This window comes from Phoenix dactylifera, chromosome 7, assembly GCF_051530095.1.
Source record: "Phoenix dactylifera cultivar Ajwa chromosome 7, Ajwa_hap1_PhDact_Kaust_v1.1, whole genome shotgun sequence".
Classification (NCBI taxonomy): Eukaryota; Viridiplantae; Streptophyta; class Magnoliopsida; order Arecales; family Arecaceae; genus Phoenix; species Phoenix dactylifera.
The window spans coordinates 31,691,823-31,713,564 of NC_143196.1; the positions used below are offsets into that span (position 1 = coordinate 31,691,823).

The window sequence follows — 21,742 nt, forward strand, 5'->3', positions numbered from 1 at the left end:
TCCACTTAAGTTTTTGCTAATCACGGTACCGATGACTGCATACTTTTCTACATAAGGAATTTTTCTTGCTGCCGCACCCACCCACATACATCACATCGACACCATATCATCCATCAATCAGATTACACCAACCTGGTAACTACTAATTCCAAAACCAGCTGTCCAAAGACTTCAAAAGTTAAAGGGAAGGGATTCTCAAAAGGCAGTTCAAGGTCTCGGAGAGGGAGAGAAAAAAAAAAGGTTACGATGTTCCCTGAATACTTCTTTCCATGCCTCCTACTGGCTGTATGTATTTGAAAGACATATATATATACATAAAAGAGGAATTCTTTGAAACTCCCGACTGCCATACAGTCATTCAACCACACACGAGGCCGAGTCCACAGATTCTGGAGTTCGTTGGGCAACAAATCTTTGGAAATCTTTGCCTATATCAGCGTGCCCTTGGGGGAGAAGAAAGGCAGACGTATGTTCCTTGTCAGGGGCAAAGACATGCATAGACTTCCAACTGCGTGGCCTCCGAGTCCACCTTTATACGTCTCTGGCATTAAGAGCTTCCGACTTTGGTTTTACCAAGAGTATGAAACCATCCATAGACAAAAATGGAAAAGTATGATGTCCAAAAGTCCACAACAAAACCCTGATCCTGCAAATATCAGCATGACATGGTTATTGCGTCATTCAAAGAAAAAATTTTAGACGTTGGATTGGAAAACAGAGCCATGTCTTGAAATCCATTTCTTGGATGTCCATCCAGTCTCTGATTACAAAAGATATAATATAACCAAAAAAAAAAAAAAAATCCCCACCACTTCACTCGTATAATCCACATCATGGAACACTCGGAAATTCACCACCCATTTCGTTTGAGCGGAGAATGATCCTCGGATGCTCGGTTAACGCATAAAGGCACAGATCGTCAGCCAAAAGGGGGATAAAATTATTTCTTCTTTTTTTTTTTAATAAATATATAGTCTTCATAGACATCCAGGTTCTAGTAACAAATTTTTCTGGCTTTCTGAAATCCTGAATTTGCACAACAGAACTGAATTGAAAATAGCAAAATCAAAGAGAAATAAGCCCACAAAAACATATGGTTCCTCATGGAGAAAGGAATATACAGCATTGCTCATTCCAGCACAAGTTTATACTCTCACAAAAAATCAACCGCCCTGCCTGCTGAAAGAAAGCACTCCCGCAAATATACATCTGCAAGTACATAACGGCAAGAATGTTTTTTTATAAGGCAATCACACAAGAAAGTCATATGACCAACAAAAGTAGTACAAATAGATTAAGCATGCCCAATGTTCTGAGTAAAAAAGCAAAAGGTATCTTAATATAGGAGGAATGGGAAAAAAATAGAATGAACAATAAAATTCATAATTCATAAGCTTGCTATAAATGCTCAGAAACCAAATAATAGGCCATCAATTTTCAATTCAATAGAACATGAATTCTAAATTCATTCCAACAAGCTTTAACCAACCCTGAGATGTATATTAAATGATCTCATAACTTAAAAAACTTTGGGATTTTAATAATTTTAAACAAGCCCTATCATATAAAAATGATATTGCCTCTATTAGTTAAGGTAAATTCCATTGAATTTTAGAATGTCATCCCAACACATGCTAGCACCCAAAGACAACCTTTTCTCGACTAGCTGAATTTCAAGCGTCGCAGCTTTGGGCAAGAGTATGGCCTACATGAAACCTTGGATGCTAAATAGTGGGTACAAAGACGGATCATATTGGTTATGAAAACAGCGCTCAAGCAGTGGGTAGGCAACCATCAAAGATTATCCGAGAATTTCAAAGAGTCAAAGATGATATGGAGAGCGTTAAGTACCGATTGAGATTCAAGTATTTAGATAACATAAGAGTAACTTGGTTGGCTATTTGTTTCATAAAATTTTAAAGACTAGGAAGATGCCTGATGAATAGAGAAAAAGCACAATGGCACCAATTTATAACAATAAAAGAAGAAATTCAAAATTATTCTAACTATCATGGTATCAAACTTACTAGCCATATTATGCAACTTCGAGAGAGTGTGATTGAACACAGATTGAGATGTGATACAAAAATATCAAAGAACCAATTTGATCTCATGACAAAAAGGTTGTTAACTACGGATGTTGTTTTTTTTTCATTCAGAGGTTAATTGGAGAAATATAAAGAAAAAAAAAAACAAGACCTTCATATGGTTTTTATTGTTTTAGAGAAAGCATCCGAAAAAGTTTTATGAGAAAGCTTATCATGGGTGGGATGGGACTTTTATTAATTAGATGGAGTGAAGTTCCCATAATGCCCCTACTTTCTCTTACAGAGAGGTCCCTTTCTGGACAAATTCTTTCCTTTACCTTGACCGTGAAGTGCCATAGGATCACCTTTTTCCTATTCTGCTCTTGCTTGACATGGTAAACATTACTGCCAAGCATTATCTCAGTTATTTAATCAGTTTTATGGGCTTTCCCTTAGCGTAATTACTTTTCCATACCTCCATTCAAAAATTATATTAAACTGAAAAGACTTTTTATCGGTCTTTGTTGTATTCATGTATCTTCCTTGAAATAATGTGCTTGATAGCTATCTATTTTCATATCTTTTTTTAAAAATATTTTATATTTATTAAAAAAGTTTATTATTAAAAAAAAGGCCTCATTCACTGAATCCACCTTAGGCCTCCAAATGTATTGGGCCACCCCTAGAGGCATGCACCACTAAGAGTGATTTGATACATGTAGAAGGAAAGAAGGGCAAGGGTAGACTGAAAATCACATAGAATAAAGTCGTAAGGAAAGACTCAACATCGCTGCATCTTTTAGAAAGCATGGTCCTAAAAAGAATGGAATGGAATAAAAGAATTTATATAACCGACCCCAACTTGTTTGGGGCTTAAGTTATGCCTCTCGGATATATATATATATATATATATATATATATAGAAACATGAAGAGTAAAGTTCGGCATTCCCTTATCACATATTTGATAGTCATTTCTTCAAATCTAAATAGTTTATCTTGTAACAGAGAAAAATTATGAAACTATAAAATAAAAAAATTCGATCCCTCCTTATGCAGATAGTAAAACTTAATCATAAGCAACATCCAACCATTACTTGTTTGAAATTTTAGCAAAACTTCAAATGCCAGGCAAATAAAATACAGGAGTTCAAAACCAAATATCTCATGCCGATACCATGTTGGTACAATATTGGTACGCCTGATATGGAGGTCAATTCAGAGTATGAAGTCTCGGTACACCCCCATATAGAGTCTCGGTTCAGTACCGGTACAGTCTGGTATACCCGGTACGGGATGGTATACACCAGTATGGCGAACCTTGATTAGCACCTTTTAAAAAATGATCACGTTGCGCATTAACTTCAAAAATTAAGAGCCACTTGTTATCCATACTATGTATAAAAATGACAATCAAATCAAGGAATATTGCCTCTTGATTCTATCTGTTACTTTTTGTACTAAAATGCCCTTCCACTTTTTCTATACTACATAAGTTATTCCCTCCTATTAGTTGTGGCTGTTCAGAAAAGAAAATATGGAAAGATGTAGAATTGCTTTTGAAATCCAACCTAGAGAAAACACAAACCCCTTCCAAATCAAATCATATTCAAGCATAACTACTTTTTAAATCCTAAATCCTGAAAACAAAAGCTGATAAAAATAAGAAGATATTTCTTCTAAGCAAATCCTATTTGATAATAATTACTTGATTTTATTTTATTTAAATATATTTTTTAGAGTTTTATATAACTATCTTGAAATTTTCTTTATATTTTTTCCTTCAAATGCACACTGCACATGCCTGGTTGTTAGCATATAAAAAAGGACGGTGACACATATTTATAGGTATAGGTAAAAAATGTTAAGACCGAAGATTACCTTCTCATCTCAAAGAATATTGCAGCATCATTTTACACAGAAAAACTGCCCTGCAAGGATCAGTAATATAAGAACCAACCAAAAAACATCTCCTTAACAATAACCCAGACTCTATTGAAGATAAAAAGAACCAAAAGAACTACCTGCGCTCGACAAACAAGGTGCTCCCTGGAAAAATTTAGAGAACCAGTCTAATATCATAATGCCATCTAAGCGGCACGAAGATAAAATATGATGCTATCTGAAAACAAGACTTCCATTCTGGTGCTGCCTCAAATTCTCAATTAGAGATTGATAGAAGGATTTCAGAGTCTTGATGTCATTTCCCTGTTGAAAATCTAGAACAGTAAACTACAAATCCAGCAAAATCAGTTACAATACAGCTAGTTCTGCTAGACTGCTACAATATGAAAGGTCAACACATGAACAGACTCCAAATGTCTCAGCAAGATTTAAGTGGAATAAGAACTACTTAAAGAGAAGAAATAGAGACTTCTTATAGTCCAAATCTAGACAAGTGGGTTGCATTTAAATAATAACGAATTGTAAATGGAAGTCTCAATTTAAAATTCTTTGGTCTTTTTCAGATTATGCAGTGCATTCCCACTATGCTTAAACAGCTTGCACATCTTAACTGTGCATGGTAGAAATATTATCTTCACACATTACCAAGAATAACACACTAGCGCAAGTTCTCATACCTGCAACTTTTGATAGTATTGTTCTGCTAAATCTTGTGGACAATGAGCTGCTGGGAGACCTTTCGACAAAAAATGAATAATGAAATCATCCCCAAACTTCTCATACATAACCTTTTGAGCCAGCACAATTTCTCCAAAAAGAAGAAGCTGTTAAAAAGAAAATACCATCAAATCAGTCTGAATGCAACTGATACCAAGGAAACCACATTAACAAATAGCCATCCCAATATCAGAATCTGGACACTGATTTTATTGTAGGAAAATAAGAGGTTAGGAAAAACAAGAGTAACAGGTTCTTTACTTTTTCTTTCAACTATTCAAAATACAAATTTTGCAACTTGTGTGCGAAACAGATATTACTCTAGAAAATGCATCACCAATTCACCATTTTGAAATTCAAATAAGTTTAAATTAATGTAGCACCCCAGAAAAACATTCAGAAGAGAACCCAAACCCAAGTGCAAAATTAAATGATGTTTGCGGACTCTAGAACATAAGCCATTTTCTTTAAAATTTTATTTACTTATTACCCCAAGAGAACTAAAATCCAGAGTAGAATAAAACTCCAATAACTACTCATGAGCTGAAGCCAAGTGAAATAATAGCTTTTGTTCTTTATCCAGTAGAAAGGAAGGACTAGTCCTCCAGCACTTCTACATTTCAAGATAAACATCTTACCTAGAATGCTAATGTAGATGCAAACTGCGGAACCGTCCCGAACCGCCCCGTTCGGAGCGTCCTGGGCCATAACGGCAGCAAACTGAGACAGCTCCGCCATTGAAACCGAGACGCCACTTGCCGTCGCCAAAGAGGAAGAGAGAGAGAGTGGGGAAGGGAGGGAGAGGAAGGAAGAGAGGCCAATTCCTCTCTCTTTCTTCCTTCCTCTCCCTCTCCCTCTCCCTCCCGCCTCCGCTCTCTCTCTCTCTCTTTTCCTCTCTCGTTATTCCTCTCGCCCGTCTCTTCTATGGTGTCGGTACGGGCCCGGCACGGCGCGGACCCGTACTAACTCGCCCCGCCGGGCAACCGGAATGATACCCAGTACCGGTTCTACCATCCTTAGTTGATAGGCTAGCCTAGAATCGAGTCGACGCTACTTGTGGAACAATAAGAGCCTTGTTTTTACTTGGTTCTGTAGCAAACCAACCACAGCCTAGTTGAATCTAACCCAATCCACCTTAGCATCGCCTATGTTGCAAGCCAAGCACATCTTATCCCTTAATGATATTATCATCCAGGTTACAGCCACAGGGTAATGGAAACATCCTACTCTAACAAGAATCTAGGAAAGATGATATATGCCGTTATAGGGGCTAACTGGGCTTACAGAGCCTTCCTAGGGGAAAACCATGACTAACAGAGCTGGGAATCGAGGACAACCAGGATCAACATATTAACAGATCAAAAGATGAGAAAGTGATAGTAAGGATTCAGGTCATCCTCGAATTCCCTTCACCCTTGCCACATCCAAATTGTTCTACACTAAACAAGTTATCTGACTAGTTTTCTTCATATCTAATTGCTGCCATCTAATTCTAATCAGACTCTTAATTATCTGCATTAGACACAAGTTTTTCCGCTTATGGCTCTTAAAAACCATAAAATATTTGAAGTACTACCAAACTTAGACTGCCATGGAACACCTATAAATGTATCCATGATATCTAGGAAGTAGCTCTGATCAAATGTAGTGAAAGTAGTTTTTCAAGAAGTTGAGTCTTGTTCCTCATTATGCATGAAGAGAGCAGGTCTACTGTTATAGTCACACTTCTAAAAGCAGTTCACTTTTATGATCTGATTCTCTGATGCTAACAAAAAAAAATCCTCCATTGCATGTAATCATTCTGTAATGTTGATGGATCAAAAGGTCAATATCCATATCCAGCAATAGTTCTAGGAAGCCTTGAGATGAAAAACTTAGATAACCACTAACTTCTTTTGTACAAGTGATAAATTGATTAATTATTTACCTATTTTTCCATGGGATAAATTAACTAAGAATAATATCTAGGATGTAAGGACATCCAGCATCATTTCTTTGAATATCCTGCCACCCTTCACATTGTAAGGAAGAGTATTTTGCAAGATGAAGAACTTGGATGTTATGGAGTTCTCTTATTGTACAAGCGGTAGATCATACCTACTTTCCATGCAATACATTTTTAATAATTTAATGTCCACTATAGAAAGATGCTCATCGCAACTTTTTCTCAAAATTCTGCCATGCTTCACTTTGTGAGAAGAGTTTCTTTATGCTACCCTGTATGCCCCAGAACAACTACCAAAAAGGACAAGAACGTAGAACCTGCACTCACCAAAGTGTTCCGGAACATAAAAGCTCTCGAATAAGCTGAATAAATATAACCATTCTTGAAGAAGCAGATCCTGCTTTGTCCCAAGTGGATTTTACTCAAAAACATTCATAGACAAAAATTACAGGTCTCCTCTTCACCTTGCTAAAGCCATTCACACAAGAAGCTATAACAATGAGCCGCCAAGTTACCAGTTATTCAATACCCTTTGTCTGATATGCATATGTCTCCCCTCTCACTGAAATAACATTAATATTTTCAGCACTGACCATAAATATCTTGATGGGGGATGTGAGTGGGAAGGTTGGACCACCATGACCATGAGCTTTCAAGTTAACTATATAAACCTTATGCAGTAACCAAAATTTTCCCTCGGCACCAAATAACTAGTAAGACGATCTAAAACAACCATATAGTTATAGGAATTGAAAGTGGTTGTTCTTTGCATATGCTACCCTGTTCTCACAGATGACAATGTGTCTGTATCTATCTATCCGTATACATGTATAGATATGTACATATATGTATGTATATAAACTAAAAAAAGCTTCAAAACAAGTATATGCACATGCCTAAGGAGTATTCGAGCCACAAACTAAGCCTCAGAAGTCATAGCTGGCCTATTTTATGATATAGTTGAATACCAGATTATATACACTGCTCCTAGAACACTGCTAACAATAAGAACTAAAATGAATCATCACATTTTTCATATTTGATCTTCAGTTATAATGTTATTTTTCTTCTTCCAAAATAATGGTTTCAATGTCACAAAAATATCTCTGGAGAATATCAATGAAACTTTGTTTCTACTTGCCCTTTTTACCACCATTCCATGATTAAAAGCTGACCTAGTATTGGCATATTTGGACTTGCTCAAAATGACTCCTCATTATGACGAATGCTACCATATCTGACTTCATAAAAAGGCATCCCAATGTCATTTCATGTCATACCAACAGCTCCTATGTCATTAATCTATATATATTACATAAGCCATAAGAGACTATCAAGAAAACCAGCATATGTGCAGTATCTATAGGCTTGAAAAATCTTAAAATTTCAAGAATAAATAGATTAAGGATTTACAGTCTTTGCATCGCGGAACTCAAATGACTTGTCCAGAAGACTATACAAGCAGCATTCAGTTGCAAATTTCTCAATTATAAAGCTTCGGAAACCAGGAACCTGAGAAATTGTAGAAAACCCTTAACGTAAACAATCACATAGTCCATAAACAAACACATTTTACACATCACATTGATAATGCTCAGAAAGATAGATATATTACAAGGTACCTTATCTTCGCCATTATTATTGGTGCACCAGTCCTTAATAAGTTTCACAAAAATTTGCACACACAGCTGAAAAGTAAGCATGAAACAGAAATGAGGCTAGAACATGCAGAAACAGAACGGAATCGAAAAAAAAATTAAAGCAGAAAATGTAATGGAAAAAATTAAAGCAACAAATGTAACTGCAGTTCTCACCTTCCTAAGAAGCATATCCTTATGAGTGCAAGAGGTTGATAAGAGCAGATGCATTATAGCATCCAAATAGCCTTTACAATTTGGAGCAAGAAAAACAGAAGAAAGGTCATGGGTTGCCATAACATGAAGGAATGTATATAATGTTCGCTGCAGTTCTTGCAGTTCACGTATTTCCTATAAAAGCCAAGAAGGCATGTAACAAGATATATAATTGATGCCCTTTATAAATTTTAAAATTGCAAAAAAAGAAAATAACGTTAATAACTCATAACAAACACCAGGATTTCAACATGCAGCTCAGATACAATACTTTCATTCTAGGAAAAATTTGTCAAGCAATATCAAAAATTCAGTATTCACTTTGGCAAAAAATCAAGAAGCAAAAATAAAAAAGTAAGAACAACAAATATTTCAGTTTTCATTCTGTCAAAAATGCAGAAGAAAATTTTAAAAAAAAAAAAGTAAGAACAACAAAAAAGTTTTAGATTTATAAAGATATAACTATATATTAACACCAAGTTAGCAAGTTGTTGCCCCCAAAAGTCAACAGATCATCATGACCGGCCTGAAAACGAGACCTACGAACAATCATAATATGTAGAGCAATCAGATGCAAGCACGGGTATGCTAGGCAAAAGGAGGTTCAGAGAATACTGGTATTCTTTTGAACAGAAACTCAAGGCTTGGTTGCAGTTATGAGAAAATAAACTAGATAGTTGTGTCCTCTTTCAAAAGTGATGAGCAGGTGAATAGGCAGTTGTCATAGATATCTCAGAAAATAAGGGCACATATGGATTCAAACACTTGACAAGATGACGCATAAGCCTACCCAGGTATATGGTAATAAACTAAAGAAAAGAGGGTCTTGCATAACAGACCACCTGCACAGCTGCTGCTTAGGAGCCTAAAAAATCTTAAACAGCAGCCAAGGCTGTTCATATAAATAGCAGTGGTTAATATATTGGCAATGTGTATCATGGGATCAAGAATTCTCTTTTCATATTAGTTGGGAAGGAAAGTGAGATGAGGATTTTGTTCATGATTGTGCATGGATGCAAGACACTAAAAGTACACTTTAGGCATCAAATAGCATTGTATACTTCATATTTGCAACAGAATGGTTTTAGCTTAACTGTAATTATTTTATTGATTTACTTAATTCTTCACTTATCGGTGCATCTTTCACTTCTTTATTTGTTAATTTGGTTTATACATGCCATTGAGTCTTATGCATTTCCTTATTGCCTTAATTGCTTTCAGTTTCAGCAACCCATAGGTGGAAAAAAAAATAGATATATTAACTTCTATTTATTCCAACCACATGGTTCTCTAATGAAACAGTATTGCTGTTGTCATTAATGCAGTTACACTATCTTATGTCATTATTATCATAACCATCACATCAGTAGACAGGGGACAAACAAACTCCATATAAATCGTAAGAAACATAAATCTGTCTTTCCCCATTAGATTTCCAACAATTGTCAATTATAATGGTTACTTCTAAAGCATAGTACTATTTTTAGTATCATGTCTATACATATGTAAATGTACATAATACTTTCAAGCAATCAGATATTGATGTGCATGAGTTCAATTCATGATCACTAAACACAATAATTTTAGGGAAAATCGCATAATTAGTATAACCAATCAAGAAATTTTCGCATAGTCATCCTGATACAAAGGTTTTGCATTCAAATTAGGTTCTTCAGAGGACATGCATGAAAACTCTCAATCCCCAAAGGTGTGTAAGCATATCATGGGACACATTTTTTCATGCTATTCAGATTTTGACCGGACAGAGGTAGCATCCTGCAAAACGTTATGAAAACATGACTGTTTACTTTGCAATTCATCAAAAGGATATAATTAAAGCCGCATTTCTGTTAAGTTCCAACAATCCCAAAATATACTTGCTCTGATTTTTATTTTGTTTATGTGTGCACATTCTGGTGGGTGATTATTTTTTCCCTTAATTTTGGCAAATAATTCATCATATAGTATGTTTAAACATCCATACCTCAGTATTGGCTCCAGACCCTGAAGAAAACGCATCATTTGAAAGAATAACAAACGATCTACTTGCAATGGCTGGAAATATCTGCTCTAACAAGTTCCCCACGGAGGTATTAAATTTGCATATCAATTGATTGATTAATAGAAGAAAATCCACCATATCTTTTGACTGCAAGATAGGGTTTTCAAGATAAGTGACATCAACTCAAAGTACAAATAGCTCATAATAATATGCATTTTTCACATGACAAAAGCATCACACCAAAGAAATAACTTAAGTGACATAATAGAGATAATATTCCACACAATAAACTACCAAATGATTGCCCCCTCCCCAATTTCTCTCTCTCACCATCTCTAAAAGAAGGCAAGCTCATAAAGTCAATATTTGTACTTGAAATGTTTTTAGCAACTAATAACATAGTACAGTATCAGAGATCAGGTCACTAAAGACTCCAGCAGAGATATGTTAAGCAATAAATAGCATGCATTCCATAATTACATTATATGACACATGATGAAGTAGGAAAAAAGAACTTGATGGGCATCATATGGTTCACAGCCCTGTAAAAGTCTGCTTCCCATTTTAATATTGAAAGATCTAGGTGAGGAAGATAAAAGGCCAGTACAAACTGGAGAAGAAGATTATGCCAAAGGGCAAACATAAAATAAAACCCTTAGAAATCTTGAGTTGCTCACAGTAAAAACTAGTTGAACAAATTAGATTATAGCTAGCCAATGCAAAGATGAGAATCTTCACAATAAATTAGGTATGGCTTTATGATGTGTCGAAGAATAGAAAGACATTTTTTTGATGAATATAGAAAGACAATTAATTGGCTGATAAAAACCTTTCATTCCCTGAACAAGGAAACCTTCTCATGTATTATCATGTAGTTTCTGACTTAAATTTCCTAAAAGTACTTAAATGATGATTAAAATTTAAACGTTGGCTTGTACACCAGCAAAACAGGCTGCATTATTCTAACAAGTTATAAGGTTATAACACCACCACCACATGCACACATACACACACACACATATGGAGAGAGAGAGAGAAAGAGTAGTAGTAACACAATGTCCAAATTATAGTCCCTCCTTTCAAAGATGGAGGGCATGAAAAATGGAGTGGATAATCCATAATGGAATGAAAGAATGATTCGCATCACTACTTAACCTGATCAAACTTTTAGAGCTAGCATTAAATTCTCAATCAGAGCAACTTTCAACAAGAGCAATGCCTAATACAAATCTGGAAGATCAATGGATAAGGAAGGAGACACATCTTATTGGTTGAGAGGTTTGAGCTCATGCAACTAGAAAAAGGTCCAAAAGAACAGATATTGGCTCCATATCAACCAAGAATGGGTAAATACACGCCATGCCATGCTCCGGGCAGAAAGGGTATTGACCAGTATACTTTGAGACAGCCAGTATACCACTGGTACAGCCTATTTCTCCTAAATTATTTTCATTTTTCCTACATTCTATATCTGTTAATAATATGTTTTTGCAAGAAGTTAGGCAGGAGTATTTCTTTAAGTGCCACTGTCATGGTTTTTTATGTATCCTCTAGCTCTTGTGTCGCTTGTTTATTATGTAACTTGAAATTAAAAATATATTGGGAACATGCCAGTGTTAAAATAACAGTTTGAACACAATTAGGATACTAGAAATCATTGAAATAATAAATGATATGTTTCCAATTTGATGAACCATAGATTTTTCAAAAAAAAGAAACACATAACAAAATCACTGACCTAATGAATGTTTGGTTTTCAATCTGATAGACCGCACTCCTTTATGTTTAACTAACCTAATAAATGACAAAGCCCAGAATATGCTTCCAAAAAGTGGCTGAACTAGGCAAAATAAATCAAGAGAAACAGAAGGGTATGGGACATATGGTCGCCCAACGAATTTAAGAAGACTGTCTCGGCCTCTTGATCCCCTTTTTCTCCTCATGTTTTATGATTTTCTACTAATCAGCCCTTAAATAAGGGCACCACATGTCACTTAATAGTTAATACTGAGGTGCACTTTCAAGTTAATCTTCCATTTTGCTGACTCATCCAAGCCACTTTACACTGATATAAAGCCACTAAAAAACAGCACAATGATGCCTAAAAACTGATAATAAAGTCTAATAAATTGTAAGTCAAACAAATCCCAGCAAATCATAGCATCTAAAACCAAATCGCATCAAAAAAAAATTAGAAATTTTGACTGGATATTTGGAGGGCCTCACAAGGTAAACTAAAATTGTCTTCTTAGAGCTATTTCTGATTAGAAACCTTCTAAATAAAGGAAAATAGCTATTATTAGTTAGGCATTGTTGTTGGTTAATTTTTATTGTACTCCAATGTCAGGAAAGGCAGTTCATTATATATGTTTTAAGAGTTTTCCTTAATAAGTATTCTGTTTACTTCAGAGCCTTGAAGAACATGGTATTAATGTGACATTTAGTGAATGTTACTTAAAAGGCACAGTAGGAATTTAATGAACTGAAAAGCTAGACACAACAATTTTCACCCTTTTAAGGTGGTCTTGAGTTATAACCAACAAAGAAATTTTTGGTAGTATAAATTCTGTTCTATTTGGTAGAATATGCAATCATCTTGATTCCCTTTCTCATTCAATTCTTTATTTTCTTTCCTTCTATGAATTGAAAGCATACAAACATGCCATCAATAACCCTCTATTTTGCCAATTTTAACCACAAATCTATTTCATGCAACTAGATTGAAGACTTTCCTCATGTGGATGGAAAGTTGGATTCCTTCTCTATATAATTTCATCAATTGCCCAAGCAGCAAAATAGCACCCATAGTTCATTATGCTCTGCCCAACTATTTTAAACAAGAGAGTACTAACTATCAAAATCACCTTTATGATCTCATCGTAACCCATTTGCAAAATACCAATTACAACAAATTCCATGACACATTATATTTTTAATATTATCACAAGCTTTAGAGGATCGTCTCTTTCTATTACTTGCATCTGTTGCAAGAAAGTTCTCCACAATACTTGGCGCAGCATAGTAATTCAACATAATTAGTTCTTTGCAATTGTTATCATTTTCCTAATGCGACTTAATTTGTTATCACCATTTGTTGTCGATTTTAATCGATCTTAGTGACCACATAATATGTTTCATATGTCCATAATAGTTGGCATGGTGCAGCAATTCATCATTATACGTAAGAGATAGTATAGAAATGATTATTCAATCATGTTTTCGAAGTCCCATTTAATGTCAAATAAGAACTTTTGAGTAAAAGGTAGGGGGTCCATCAAGCAAAATTCGTGGTTTCATGGTTTTTTAACTATTATAAGCCCTGTAATTTTAGTGAAGGACCAACTATGACTTGTGCAACAACTGGATCAAGCGCATTTTACATTTTGATTCTCTCATAACATTCAAATATGTTAGAAATGAATTAAAATAAAACAAGTCAATTGAAGTGATAGAAAATTGTCTAAATTATGATAAAGATGAACACATCAAAAAATATACAAACACCAAAGAATAAGCTGCATTGTGGCAAGCCAAATCAAAAAGACAATTATGCTTTGAATAAGAAATATGCATTGCGATGGAAAGACATTCAAACTCCCCAATCTATCATCTAGCAATACCAAAACTGAGGAGGGAAAAGAATAAAATAAAGAAGCACCTCATTCTCCACAAGCAACTGCTTCAATGCCACAGGAAGACATGGAAATATAGATGTTCCTAAAATGTCAACCATGCGATGAAGAAAGGAGGTAATCTGCATTTACACATATTATATAAGTCAGGTAGGATAGGTAAAAAAAAATGACAAAAGTGGGAAAACATATCACAATCAAATGGTCACCTTATTCCGTAAAGGTTTGACATTTGGAAACATGACAAGGATTTGCAATACCACGTCCAGTGTCTGTAAATCAAATAAGGGGAGAAAAAGAGATATTTAGACATGTTATGCATGAAAAATAATTAAGAAGGATAGAAAATCTGTCATTTAGCTTCCACAGTAAATAAGCACGCTAGTTCCATACAACCACTTTAGTGTAATATAAATGTAGCATATGTAATGAGCAGCCAGGTAATATTACATATTATGAATTTTAATAAATTAGTCAGCATATACTCATCTATTCGGTCAATGGAAAAAATCGATGGACAGCCTCAACTTACCTGCTTAAACATAATGCCGACCATTGGACGACTACCAATAACTAGCCGCTCATTAAAACCCTACTCCACAAACCAACACATGGTAAATGTTAGGCATTAAAAAAAATGAATATTATCAAGGTTCACAATCTCAATAACAGACCTCCAGTAGCATCATGGTACAGCATCAGTGCACCGGTACAAGGATTGATTCACTATACCAATACTTGGTATGCCCCATACCGCATACCAATTCCGTACTACTATGGTATGCTACACCCTATATGCACCGGTACAGACCGATACGGCATACCATGAATGCATTATTATTTTTAACAGGATAATGTTGCATAATCTGATTAAAATGTTAAACAAATTAAGTGAGAGAAAAAAGGACAAGTTTGAAGTCCAAAAATCTTCCCATGCATACATCAGTAACTCATACACAATCAAATTGGCTTTTGAAATCAATGAAGGAGCATTTTCTAATGGATCCAGTCGAAGTTGCATCATACTTAGGGATGGAAACCAGACCTTGCTAAGAGCATTCAAGGCCATGATAATCTGCTGGAGTGTCACAACTTTTGCCGAAGATTCTCCTAGAGCCTGTACTTTGGAATCCAAAAGCAATGCCTTAACCTGGATTTCTCAGGCACATGTTGTAACTGAATATGTTATCCTCTAGAGATCACAATAAGGAATCATAAGAAGCACCGGAGCAACTAGATGGAGGGAATAAGAGACACTAGATTTCCAACTTCACCTGTTGACAAAGAGGATTGAGCAATGCTGCCAAGTACTCAGATTGCTTTTCAGGTAACACATCTTCCATGCCAAGCAATAGTCCAATTGCCTGTCAACCAAATCCAAAATTTATTTGGGTTAAAGATAGGACTTGACATAACAAAAACTAGCTCAATGAAAGCACAACGACAGCCTCCTTCAAACTCAGCAAAGTTATACCTCAAATGTCTGACTACCATCTTCAGAACCAGAGCATTTCAGTTCTTTGGACATCCAATCTACGCTTGTAAAATGCGCTACCGTACCTTGCAGGCTCTGCACTCATAAAATACATGGAATGAAGAAACTTAAAAGCAGCAGCAATTCATGTACATAGTGTATTAGTTTGAAAAGGAAGAATCATGCCTGCAAAATTGTATCTAAAAATGGCAGAAGCTTTGCTTTCAGTAACTTCACTGCTCTCATGAATAGATAACTACCCCGTCGGCTCACGTTGAGGTTTGGATGGTGTATTCCCCTCTCATCCAGAAAAGCAGCCAGCACATGAGGTATGTACTGGACATTCTCATGCACAAACTTCATGTACCTCGTGACTGTTTCCAAATAAACAAGTGCCACCACCCGATGCAAATGGCATGAGAACCGTGCCGATAGAAGCATCGGAATCAACTCCCCCAGCAACCCACCACCCGTCCTTATTGCTTCTTCACTCACAGTCTCACCATACCGGTAGAATAAGGTCAGCGCAGCTTCTACTTCCTCCACATTCATTTCTGAAGAGGAGAGTGCAGTAACTAACAGATTCCGGATAAATAATTGCGTGCCATCAGGCACCACCCTGCACACACTACGGAAGAGTGTGAAGAGCTCCTTCCGGCGCTCGCTCATCTGGTCCTCCTCCTCCCTCCCGATCTTATCAGGGATATCAAGATTGCTTCTATAGGCTGGATCGTAGCATATCTGCACTCGAATCACTTCTAATATCTGTCCCAGGTAAGCTACCTGTTGCTGCGAGGGTGACTTCATGGTAGACACATAGTCCGACAAGAAATCTACCACATTGCCAGAATCCACTTCCTCGCAGTTCTGCATCACATAGAACACTGACGGCAAGGCCTCCTCAAGGAGCTCCAACGAGAAGGACCCCTCGATTTCCTCCGAACCCAACGTTTTGTGGCATTCCAGAGCCTCAGAGGCATACCCAGTTATCAAAGTCGCGAGCTTTAGAACGAGATCGGGGCCTGCAAACACCTGGCTCACACGGAGTCTGCGGAGCAGGGCAAGTTTCGAGCGGGGGTCCATTCTCTTCAAGACAATGGCAAGGACGCAGCCGGCGGCCGCAGACCTCAGCTGCTCCGGCGAGCCAGAGGCGAGAATGAGATCGAAGAGAAGGGGGATGAAGGCGTCATTGGCGACGAGGGCGATGTCGATCCAGGAGACGTACCGCTTCATGGTGTCGAGGGCGGCGGCGGCGAGGTCGGGGTTGGAGGAGCGGTAGAGGGAGACGGCGTCGAACCAGTGGCGGGCGATCTGGGGGACACACTGGAGGCGCATGGAGTCCTTGACGCGGGAGGCGGCGGCGGCCTCGTCGGGGGAGCGGGGGTAGTCCTGGCTGAGGAGGTCGTCATCGAGGGCCGCGAGGAGGCGGGCGAACATGTCGACAGCGAGAGGGTCGGCGGATGGGAGGCAGGGGAGGAGTTGGTGGAAGGGGGAGGGCCAGAGGGTGGGGTACTCGAGGCGGATGAGGGCGGCGATGACCTGAGCGAGCTTGTTGCGGAGGAAGGAAGGGGATGAGGGGGGGAGGGGGCAGTCGGAGGCGAGCGAGAGAAGGGAGGAGCGGAGGAGGAGGAGGTCGGCGGGGGAAAGGGAGGAGTACCGGAGGAGGAGGGCGTCGTGGAGGGCTTGAAGGCACCAGAACTGGACAGCGACGATGGGGGAACGGTGGAGGCGGTCCAGGCAAAGGCGGAGGAGGGCGGATGGATCGGCCTTGGCCTGCTCGCAGAACGCCATGGCCTGAGCGCGGAGACCCGGGTCCGCAGCGCTGGGCTCGTAGTTGAGGAGGATCGCCTTCTCGAGGTCGTCCATGGCGGGCCTCGCCCCTCCCAAAGCCCTAGAAACAAAATCCTAAAAACCCTAGCTGTCGATCGATTCGAATTATAAATAGAAAGACTTCAATGGGGATTCTCATCAGAAAGGGGTTAACAAAAGTTGGAAGACAGAGTTATTCCACGGCGGGCGTCGCCCCTCCCCAAAACCCTAGAAGCAAAACCCTAAGACCCCGATCGACCGATCGATTTATTAATAGAAAGATATGGGTCGGTTTCTCAGAGGAGGGTAATAGTTGCAATACAGATCTATTTTTTGCAGCGGAGAAGTGAAGGATTTTTCTGAGTAATTATTAGGATTTTTTTTGTTGAGTGGTTATTAGTTTGATGGAGTTGATGCAGGAGGAGAAAGGGGAAGAGAGCGGCGGAAGGCGGAGAGTTTATATCGGAGAAGAAGTACAGGGAAATATAAGAGGTTTGAATTGTGTACGAGCCCTTGGGTGGCAAAACAGGGACAAGGAGAGGAAGGGATGGGACTATGGGAGTGGTTGGTTCGGAAGTGGGTTTGCAGGTGGGTGGCACTGTGGACCTCAAGGGGGTTTTGGGCCAATGAGATGGATGGAGATTTTTGCTGCCGATTTTCAGTTGGCTCAATTGGATTCCGTGGACTTGGGTTTTGGTCTATTTTTAAAGTAATTGTGGACAAGTGGATTAAGGCAATGGTACTGGATTAAAATGGCAGCCAAATCGTGACTATTAAAAGCGTCCTGTGATTCCGTTTTTGCTAATCTGAATGTCCAGAGTGGGAATTAGGTTGATAGATGGGGATGGAACAAGAGGCATCACGATAAGAAAAATAAATAAATAAAGATAAATGATGTTAGAGATCATAAGTGAATCATATTTGAGTCCGTTACCTTCGAAAAAAATACATATATATACAGATGACATTGTCGTGTAGAGACATGGATTGCATGGTAGTAACCAATGCATCAACATGAACTAAAGCTTTAATGCGATGCATGCTTTAATCGAAACCATAACATGAACTCGAGCGCAAGCTGCATGGCATGAAATTATTTAAGCCCGGCATACCTGCCAAGATTCCCTCCATAAAGGGTGAGATGAACCCATCAAGAATTAGCGAGCTTTTGCACTATTGAGGACTGTAATCGAGATTTGGAGAGATTTTATAGCGAATACTTGTTTATCAGTGGCTTGAAAGGGGACGTTAAGAATGCCATCAGCATACGTGACTAAGACATGGGTTTGAAATAGAAATGCAATTATCATGAAAGATAGTTTATGTCATCAAGCTTGGTTGTTATATGATCATCATGAATATACTGTAAGTGCTTTGTCAGAGTTTCTCGTAAGTGGAGATCCTATCATCCTAGATGGAAGGCTTGGAGGTCATAAAAGCATATACAAGTTTGTTGATGCTAAAGGCATGATTATGAGATAAGGAGGTTGAGTAATTCTTCATTGACAATGGAATAAAATAAATAATATTAGAGGTCTGAAAGGTTCGCCTTCAAGAACATAGATGACATCTTCTTGCTGAGACATGATTGCATGGCAGCAGCCAGTTTGATATATGACCGGTTTAATTGTAACAGTATAGGAAGTGATCGGTTATTCAATGTAATACATGCTTTAATTGAAACCCATCCATTTGCCTAAGTGCAGCCTAAAGTGCATCCTAGAAGGGGATTGTAGAGTAGTTGTATCGTGGATCAGTATTGGGACAGATCATCGAGATGTCAATCACCCCTGCTGATAGATATCTGAAGACTTATATTGCATATAATCTGTCACGCCCCCGCCTGCGCGGGGCACGTGAGGCACCTAGTGCCCACGTGAGGGCCACATAAGGGAGGAGCACAGGGCTCCCCTGCCAGATATTGTCCGGTTTCGGGGTTTGCAAGATTTGGAGACACCCACCTCATATGCCCAGGCTCTGAAACGAGTCTTTCCGATGTGGGACTATTGGGCCTTACATCCTTCCTACCATTGGACAATAGTCGTCCTTGGCTCTAATACCAAATGTCACGCCTCCGCTTGCGCGGAGCACGTGAGGCACCCAGTGCACACGTAAGGGCAACATGAGGGAGGAACATGGGGCTCCCCTGCCAGGTATTATCCGGTTCCGAGGCTTCACGCAAACATCCTTCACCCCTCCCCGGTTTTATTTGCCATCTAAAACACGTCTGAAAGATTTGGAGACACTCGCCTCATATGCCCAAGCTCTGGAACGAGTTTTTCCAATATGGGACTATTGGGCCTCACACCCTTCCTATCATCGGACAAGAGCCGTCCACGGCTCTGATACCAAATGTCACGTCCCCGCCTGCGCGGGGCACGTGAGGCACCCAGTGCCCACGTGGGAGCCACATGAGGGAAGAACACGGAGCTCTCCTGCCAGATATTGTCCAATTTCGGAGCTTCACGCAAGCGTCCTTCACCCCTCCCCGATTTTGTTTTCCACCCAAAATGCGTCTGCAGGATTAGGAAACACCCACCTCATAGGCCCAGGCTCCGAACCGAATTTTTTTGATCTGAAACTATTGGATCTCACATTATCTGTGTGGCCAGTTATATATATAGGAAGGTGAATAGTGCAACTGACTGGATGGCTAACTATGTAGCTGACAACAGTGTCTCTATTTCATGGGAGACGTTATCATGTTATCTGGTCACCTCGGAGATATTGTAATGTTCGATACAAGAGGTTGTATTTATACAAAGGCTCTGAAAAGCAACAGATTCAACTCTTCCCCCTTGCATGCAGGGAAAGGATTCCATGGACAAAGAACAAGATAGGCATGTCTAGAACTGGCTAACCATTGCACCATCAAGAACCGTAATCAAGATTTGGAGTTCGCTTGTTTATTAGTAGCATGAAGGAGGACACTCTAAAATGCCATCAATATATGTCACCAAACCCTGCACTCCAAGAGTGGAAAGAAATGTGATCACTACACGAGATAGTTGACATAATCAGGCTTGGTTATTGTATGATCATGAATATATTATAAAAGCTCCATGAGAACTTGGTAGAAGTAGAGATCTAAGGTGGGAGATTAGGTGGATATTTTGTTAAAAGAAAGGAGGTTTAAGAATATAGTTAATATTTTAACTGGGAAAACAAATTAATGGTTTGTGCATGAATTTCAAAAGCAAGGACCAAAGTTGAAACATAAATCTTCTCCTCATTTCTAGCATACCATTTAATTGAGGTGCCAACAACAATAAGGGGAGACTCACTTCAATCATATAGAGGTGAAATGGAAACCTATTATAACAGCAGTTTTAGGAAATTTCTATGATCAAAGCATGTGGCAAATACCATAGATCTAACAATTATGGCCACATTGAGATTGATTAAAAATGGAGAGAAAAAATCATTTAAAGTTTTCATGCCATGTCAAAACATATCATGCACCATAAAATGCAGGTATTTCCTCCAACATTGGTTATAGAATATCTGAGCCATGGTGTTGATTATGGATTTCAGGCTTGATAGTTGATAGGCTTGGCATATTCATGATGGATGTGCAAATGAGTTGAACTCAAGGAGCAACACATTTTTAACATTGGTTCGTATTATCATCGAGCAAACTTAAATCAATCCATAGTCCGGCCAAAGTCATAGCAAATGGTTGATGTAAATTATGTGAAAACTCAATTTTTGCTAAAATTTTCGTGCATTTGCATGTTCGTGTAATGCATATCAAATGTATAGATCACGGTCTCATACTACCAAAGATATGCTTCTATCCATATAAAACATACCAGTCCATGTTATATTATTAAATGAGAGAAGAATATTCCACTTTTATTGTTGCTAGAAGATAATTTCCCCCTTCACGAATATCTACCAAAAAAAAATTAAGAAGTTAGATATATAACCCTCTTTCATCCAAGGTTTTTTTTGAATATCTCAAACCAAATCAACTATATTTAAAATAAAATATCTATCCAACTTACGAGAGTCTTTTTAAAATTCTAATCCATGTATTTTATTTCTTAATTTCCAATGTCTCGAGCTTATTGTTTTAACTATTCTTATTTATGTGCAATGCACACATCTAATTGCTCATATTCGGTAAAAACTACAAATATAGAAAACAAAACAATGAGATGACGTTTGCCATCATTTTTATTTATTCTATTTCTAAAAATGAAAAACTAGAATTTTTTTCTACTTTTTTAAAATCTCTAAAAACATAAATATGTTTGGCATGGTCAAAAAATAATAATGATAATAAAAGCATAAATAGAGTCGTAGTGATAATGAGGACAGTGGTAACGATATGGCAAAACCAATAGTGGTGGTAGGTGGTGTTAGAGGTGGCAACA

General features: G+C 38.1%; 1 protein-coding gene across 3 annotated transcripts; it reads right to left on the minus strand.

Annotated features, from left to right (window-relative positions):
• Positions 1–930: 930 nt before the first annotated feature.
• On the minus strand, positions 931–17,972 carry LOC103702052 (exportin-T-like). 3 transcript variants are annotated; one of them, XM_008784342.6, is made up of 15 exons: positions 15,741–17,972; positions 15,555–15,650; positions 15,355–15,444; positions 15,126–15,230; positions 14,613–14,672; positions 14,290–14,352; positions 14,107–14,202; positions 10,431–10,595; positions 8,408–8,581; positions 8,216–8,281; positions 8,007–8,105; positions 4,609–4,755; positions 4,051–4,234; positions 3,908–3,957; positions 931–1,209 (listed from the first exon to the last, which is right to left on the minus strand). In XM_008784342.6, the coding sequence occupies exons 1-13, from the start codon at positions 17,418–17,420 to the stop codon at positions 4,145–4,147; spliced, it is 2,931 nt and encodes a 976-aa protein (XP_008782564.2). In that variant the 5' UTR covers positions 17,421–17,972; the 3' UTR covers positions 931–1,209; positions 3,908–3,957; positions 4,051–4,144. The 3 variants fall into 3 exon arrangements, with proteins under 3 accessions (XP_008782564.2, XP_088557819.2, XP_026658513.1); XM_088701693.2 differs by having other exon boundaries at positions 15,126–15,197; positions 15,741–17,896; XM_026802712.4 differs by having other exon boundaries at positions 8,408–8,478; positions 15,741–17,896.
• Between the last annotated feature and the right edge of the window lie 3,770 nt (positions 17,973–21,742).